The sequence below is a fragment of the Fulmarus glacialis genome, unplaced genomic scaffold (assembly GCF_000690835.1).
Source record: "Fulmarus glacialis isolate BGI_N327 unplaced genomic scaffold, ASM69083v1 scaffold804, whole genome shotgun sequence".
Taxonomy (NCBI): Eukaryota; Metazoa; Chordata; class Aves; order Procellariiformes; family Procellariidae; genus Fulmarus; species Fulmarus glacialis.
Window position 1 is genome coordinate 15,568 of NW_009208543.1, and position 7,177 is coordinate 22,744.

Here is a 7,177-nt window from a genome sequence, read left to right on the forward strand (position 1 = left end):
TACCCACTATTACAAATTTAGAAATTGCACCTTTGATTGTTTAAAACGTTCTTAGGACCTTCATTCAAGTTGATCAGGGTCCATCTGGCAAGTTTTCCAAATATAAAGGAAAGTCATCAGAGTGTTTTCTTTATATATTGTACATCATGTACAATGGTCCCTTTGAAGTATACCTGTAGTTAAAGCAGTTATTGAACTCAAAACTAAAATGTATAAAAAGCTACTTTTTTTTTCCAAAAACATATAAGAAACAATGCAAAAGGTGTTATGCATAACACATACAAAGTGATTAAAAAAATCAAACACATATTTGTATTTGACAATAGTTTAGTATCCTTAATCTAGCAGAACTAATTAGCTTAAAAGGATTCAGAAAAGGCTATTTAGGAGCTTTGTGGTAAAGAATGGTCACACAAAGTAAGAACTAATTAAGAAACCAAGTGCTAGACAACCAAGAATTGTACATGGGTGATATGTAAGTCACCCAAACTATCTTTTGTGAGAAGCACTTTCAATTGTTTTTAAAATGGTTGGGTGGCCTTTAGTTAAACAACAAAGCATTCACATGTTAGAAAGTAAGACAAGGTTTCTTCTATGTGTAAGCATTAAGTCGCTCTTTAGAGCGAGTGGAATGAATATCATGAAGCTCTTGTTCCTCCTTTGATTTAATATCCTCGTATTTTTGCATTCTGCAAGCATCTTTCACATAGGCCCAGTTGGCAGACAAGACCATGAGATAATGGACCTGTAAGAGAGATAACATGGAGTTAGGAACTAACAGAGCTAGTCAGAATAGAGCAAATTCAAACTTGAAAGCTATGGGATAGGGATTGGGTTTTCATCAGAAGGAACTAAGCATTGTTAAGTCAAGAAGTAGTACAGCAATACAATGTGAAGTTCAAGCCTGAGCTTCATTAATTCTCAGATTACTCAGCTCACAGCTGTTACTGTTACCATGACTAGCTGTTGGTAGCAACAGCTATAAAAAAAATTAAAAGAACTGAAAAATCAACAAATCATCCCTGCTTTAGTATTTCAGCTAGTCTGCAAACCTATGTGGAAAAATGCCTTCTGGTTATTTCTTGTGGACTTTTCCCCATTGAATCACTATTTGTTGAAGTAGTTGCTTAAGATACAAGTAAGTATCTTAAGACTACACATCTATAGTCTTGCGATTACATACCTAATATAATTACAGAAAGATTTGCTTTTTCTTTCTTGTTCATGTTAGCATTAGCTTTCCATTTAGCTATGATTTCTTTCTTTCATCTACAACTCTAACTATTTTGTCAAAACCAGCTAATTTGGGAAAAATTTGTCATAAATTGAAAAATATGTTCAGCTAGGCAACATGTGACAAAACATAGTTACAAATAAACTAAGATCTTAAAAGGGCACACACCTGTCACCATTTAATTTAGTAATTTTATTTCACTGTTATATTAGTTATACCATAATTTATGTAATTCTTTAAAATATATAGAAAACAAAAAAAGTGATTTGTATGATTTTAAAAGACAACTTCTGTATACATCTTGAATGGAGCAGAAACAATGTTTGTGTTCCATGTAAATTTTTGCATACGTAAAAATACTTTTTTTTTTTTAAGAAAACAAAATTAAGACCTTTCCAAGTTTTCCATCCAAAAACAAAATAAAAAATTATCTGAAATGAAGGGGAAAAAACTCCACAGCCTGTGATTGTTACACAACTTATTGGTGAGTATTGGAGATCGGACCTGACTCGCAGCCAACACAAATCATTGGATGAGTTATGATGATATACTCCCGAAGAGCTGGTTTATTTATGTTAGCAAATGGGAAGGACAGAATGTCTATGAATACATCTGAGGATTAAACACCAGTTAAAAGATATTGGCAATATTGTCGCATGAACAAATGTTTGTCATGTGGCTTTGAGTTTAATCTGAAAGTCAGTGAAAGGTATCTTACCAGTAGAAAAACTACGTTCTGCAAATGTTTTCCTTTATAAATAAAGGATGTAAAACACGCTAATTGCCTTTGAGATGGACCTTAGTAGTTTATAAGAATCACATGGTATGGCTGCCAGTGACTGAACTTAACAACTGGTAGATGTCCAATCTTCTGAATGGTGGCAATGAATGATCAAACAAATGATAAATTTTAACACAAGACCAATACAAGGAATGAAGCTGAGGCCTCCAAGGAACTGCTGCCAAAATTACTTCATTCAAAACTTCTGCTTCAGGGGCAGTCACATGCTATCTGCATTCAGTCCCTTCTGGAGTTAGTTTGCTTAGTCTTCACGCTTGTGGCCGTCTATAGTCTACTTTGGCTGCCTTTTAGAGCAATGAACTGCTCTCCTGTTCACTTCAGCTTCCCAGGTCTGGGCCTTGGACATTTGCAGGCTTTGAAAGTTTTCCTTTTGAAGATGGACCTCAAATGTCCTATCTTCAGTCTGCTGGATCTGCTTGCAAGGAGCCTCTAACCTCAAAACTTGTCCCCCTCTCACCTTAGGATGTGCTCTGCTGGCTCTGTCTTCAGTCAGAAAATAAAAATGTTCAGTAAAGGTATTCAACTGATTTATTCTAGGTCTCTCTGGACATTTATTCCTCCCCTAGCAAGCTTTCAGATACTTTCTGATGAAAGCATCTCTTACATTTATGTTAATCAACTGCCTCAGAGGCCACAGATAATTTCCTGAAATCAAAAAGATTCAATGCCTCCTAAGAAACCAAGAAACTAAATTAGGATTCAATTAGTGGAAAATGGATTAGAGTAATCTTAAAAACACCTTGAGATTATGTACATTCTCCTGTTCATATTGGACTGTTATAGATACATGAGTATCTTAGATTCATACTACATGAACAGAATCAATTTAGTATGTTCTTTCTTTTTTGGAAATGCCAATGTTAGCTTTTTCCACAAATGTTTGGTGGCAATTGTTGCTGACTAGTGCAAGCTAATGCACATTTCTTAATCTGGATAATTAAGATCAAGGAAAGCATTCTGAAACCCTTCAAAGGACGAAATATTTTTGGTGTCTTTTTAGTCCTGGTTGTTTATGGCAAGCTTTCACCCAGTTAATGCCTATTTGAGGAATACAATGTGAGTTGAGGAGCCATAAAATAGAAGAAGTGTTCAGAGAATATTTCCTCTAGGAAAAAGAGTACAGGTAGTAGTATTTCTACATATCTTTAGGAGTTTCTTAATATCTATAGTACAATACTAACAGCACAATCTGTAATGATAGTGCAAGTGCTGGAGATGGCAGCATGTACTGTGTTACTCTGGGACACTTTCTGGTCATAATTTAACACGTAGGAAAAAGAAACACCTTGTATCTAACTCAGCTGTTCCAAAAGCTTTCACCATGAATAGTGTCTGGATCAGGCATTTCTAGATCAAATGGGAGATACTAATGCTGAATCCCCATTCCACTGAATGAAATGCCTTAAATTTCCTCCACAGTAAAACTCTTGAGAAAAATCAAAGAGAACAGGCTGGTAACCCTAATAATTCTGTCATCTCAGAAAATTACAATTTGCATCCAATGAAAACACCAGTGCTGGTCCTTTGAGGGTAAGATTTCAATTAAAAAATAAAATCTGAACCTCGAACAGATTGTAGACATGAGAATCTGAGAAGCGGGTGTTATTTGAGCAGTGTACTCACATCTTCCTGACCTTTTAACACACATCTGCCAGAAAACCTTGCAACTGAAGAATACATGATGAAAATGGGATCATGTAGGCACATTTCTTATCCTCACAAAATATTTGGTAACGACCCAGTAAGAGACAAATTTAAACCTAATGTCTTACAGTTTCACTTGGCATTTTTCTTCTACTAAAAAAATAGATGAACTATTCTGAAGGTACATTGGCCACAGTCTGACCTCCATTAAACTCCCATTCTTCACCCATCCCTTCCTTAAAAAGCTACAGAACCAAACTTTTTGTTGAAAACTCTTGGAGCTCACGTTCACTATAAGTAGGATGACTTTCCTGGAAGCAACTACTTTAGCTTATATAATGAATATGATCTCAAATACATATCCATGTTATATAATGACATATATGTTTAACAGTTCCACCACCTTTGGGTTTTTGTCTAACACCAAGTTCCTAGATAACACACTAAGGACGTCATCTCTAAATGGCTGTCTAATTGCATTTCACAAATCCTTGACCTGAATAGCCTGAAGCCAGTGGGGCCCTGTCAAGGCTTATTCAAATTGAAGCAGGGCAGCTTCCACAGTCTGCCTCAGGCTGTTTCAATTACATACATATGCAAGACAGCGCAGGGTCTTTCCATATTCTATGAAACATTCAAAAATTCTTCATAAGGTGAAAGTATGCTTCAATCTTTCAAAACTATAGAATTGCATCCAAGCTAAGAAGGGTTTTGGTTTTGGTTTGGTTTGGTTTTCCTTTTGGGACATGTCATTATCTTAGCAGGGCAGAAGTCTAAATAACTTTTTCTATCCCCTTACATGCATCTAATATCCTGCAGAAAAATAGAATCCTACTGGGGGAGAGAAAATAGACCACTTATACTTTTCCCCTGTTCTTGTTTCGGAAGAATTGATTGCACCTCCATCTTACAGTACATAACTTCTGTGGAAGTTCAGGCAGAAGAGTACTGCTCACATGGTAACTTTCGACAAAGAAAACTGTGTATCTCATAATTCAGTTTTGTTGTAGTGGTTTTGGGAAAACAGCACAGGCAGGATGCTTACTAGCCTTACAATCAACCCTTTGGGATGGTAGAGTTTACATTTAAACAACTTCATGTCTTCTGTTTCTATCTGACACAACATTGAAAACAGTAAAACTAATATATATCACTTAATGATTATTTCCGTATCCATTTGTTATCCATTCAGACCTAAGAAAGAACAGTAATGTTCAGAAAAATACATAGTCCAAATTAAGTATTATTCAAAATCCTGGCTATTTTTTCTGTGCTCAAGACTCACAAAAAGCATCTACAACATAAATAATTCTATCAGTTTTTTCTTCATCTTGGGCTGAAGTCTAAGAATGATAAATTTTCAAAACAGACTATTTGATATTTTCCTTCTCTGCAAAACAAAGCTTTCCCTGACATATACTGTAAAAAATACACGAGTTTTTCTGTACATCAATCTTAACCTTAGGCCAATTCTCTTTTTGAACCCTAAAACAGCGTTCTCCTTTGGAGACTAAAAAGGCAGCTAGTGAATTGTGAAAAAATTCTAACATTCATATTCAGATCTGAGACCAAAAGAGAGAGTAAAGTAGTAGATATGGGAAAACTATGACTTGTGACCAAATGGTTCTGCAAGCATTAACAATTTTTTTTTTGTGGTTTTTGCAATAAATGACTACATTTTTCTAAAATATATTTTTAAAATACATATTAATGAAAAGTATCCTGGTGACAGATGGTCTTAGTATTTATGAACAAGCTGATTTCTTTGGTGAATTTCATGACAAATATTGACATTAAAAGAGTTAAAGAAATCTGCACATATTAAATAATCTGGCTTTTGTAAGTGTCCACAAATCCAGGAGCGAGGATATAGTGGAATATATCAATGTCATGACTTAAAATGTCATTTAAAAGAGCAGATTTGCCAATTCAGTTATTCAGCAGTCTCATTGATGATGCAATACTATTACTCGTTGGTAATAAATACAAAATACTTACTACTTTAGTCAGATAGAATATTCTAATTTAAAGTAACTGTTTGCAAGAAATGTTTTAAAAGTCCAATAAATTCATAAGCTTTCTCTTTTGTAAAGGACTGGTATTTTAATCTCATTTTTCTGTTAAGAAGTCTTCTTAAATTTCACAGATATGGAGATCTGCTATTGTTGTGGATATATACGAAGACTAACTTCATTAAATCCTATTTGTGATTATTCTTGCAACAGCATATATAGGGAAGGGCACTGGTTCTCCAGTGACTTAAATGGCTTCTGCACACTTTGTTTCTCACCCTGGCCCATTGCTGATACCTTACCACCTTCTACTAATTTGAGCATAGGATCTGGGGAAAAAAGATGCTTTCTTCTTTCTCTATGAGACATTTAGGACCCAAAATTCTTTTGCCCTCCCCTAAATCACTTCTTCCTTGGGAAAGAGGAAGGAACTTCTTCCTTCTCCCTTAAAAAACAGAACCTCTTAATATCTGCTTGTCTAACCACAAAATTCTGAACTTTCCCTCATGTCCTGTCCCCAGTCTTTTGGCTATTGTGTCAAGTGTGAAGCACATTGCTCAACCTATAAATAGAGTCTGGTATGCTGGTTTTAAAGAGTACCACCATCAAAGAGTGGAATGTGCTAGTCTTCACCAGGAACCTAACATCACAGTGGTAGGTTAAAAACAAACAATTTAATTACAAAATTAAAATATAGACAACACAATTGCAAACATTTCATAAAGCATACATTTACTAGCATTTAGACACTACACAATTTACTAACACTTAGATTCTTAACTTATATTTCTGTTGAAGCAGAGTGTTATCATGCCTGCTCTGTGCAGTTAGAGAATCCAATAAAAAGCATACTTGGGTATGGGTAACGCTTCAAAAATATATGAGTAAATGTAAGCCATCAAAGTGAATTCCTAGTGGATTAGTGTTTGGTGTAACACATCTATGGCATCTTCATTACGGTACTGTGAGTTTGGAAGGGGTTTTTTTAAACATCATTGAAAGTATCATGCATTTAAACTAAGTGGCTCCCTGTACCTACTTAATTTGCTTCCACTGAAGATGTGCTTGCTTTCACTGAAAATCTTTTGGTGGCTATTCTGATTCAAAACTCTTCTTTGAAATGCAGAATTGTTATCTGAACAAATTAGCATTTGATAACTACTACTGAATATACTTCAAAATAATAATGAACTGGAGAATTAATGGTCTCTTGGATACACTTCCCTAACACTAATATATGTATTATAATATTTACTATTTGGTCACTATTTTTTCAGCTGGGAGCAGAAAAGTCTCAGTTTAGAAAATCAATTAAATTATTAGTATGAATTATATTCTACTATTATAGTTATTATTTGTGGTCTTTAAACAAAAATTACATTGAAAATATATATTTTTCATTTAGCTATCTCTGCTGTGTTGGCAGGGTGTCATGTAATACTGAAAAAATGGCAGAGAAGAACAAAAAGAAAATCACTAATGCAG

At 34.7% G+C, this 7,177-nt stretch overlaps 1 protein-coding gene across 1 annotated transcript in view; it reads right to left on the reverse strand.

Moving 5' to 3' along the window:
* Positions 1-7,177, reverse strand: part of GPM6A (glycoprotein M6A) — a 126,013-nt gene continuing 118,836 nt past the window's right edge. Inside the window, exon 7 of the mRNA XM_009576516.1 lies at positions 1-745. Within this exon, the coding sequence (XP_009574811.1) occupies positions 593-745 (153 nt within the window). The 3' untranslated portion in view covers positions 1-592. The remainder of the gene's footprint in view (positions 746-7,177) is intronic.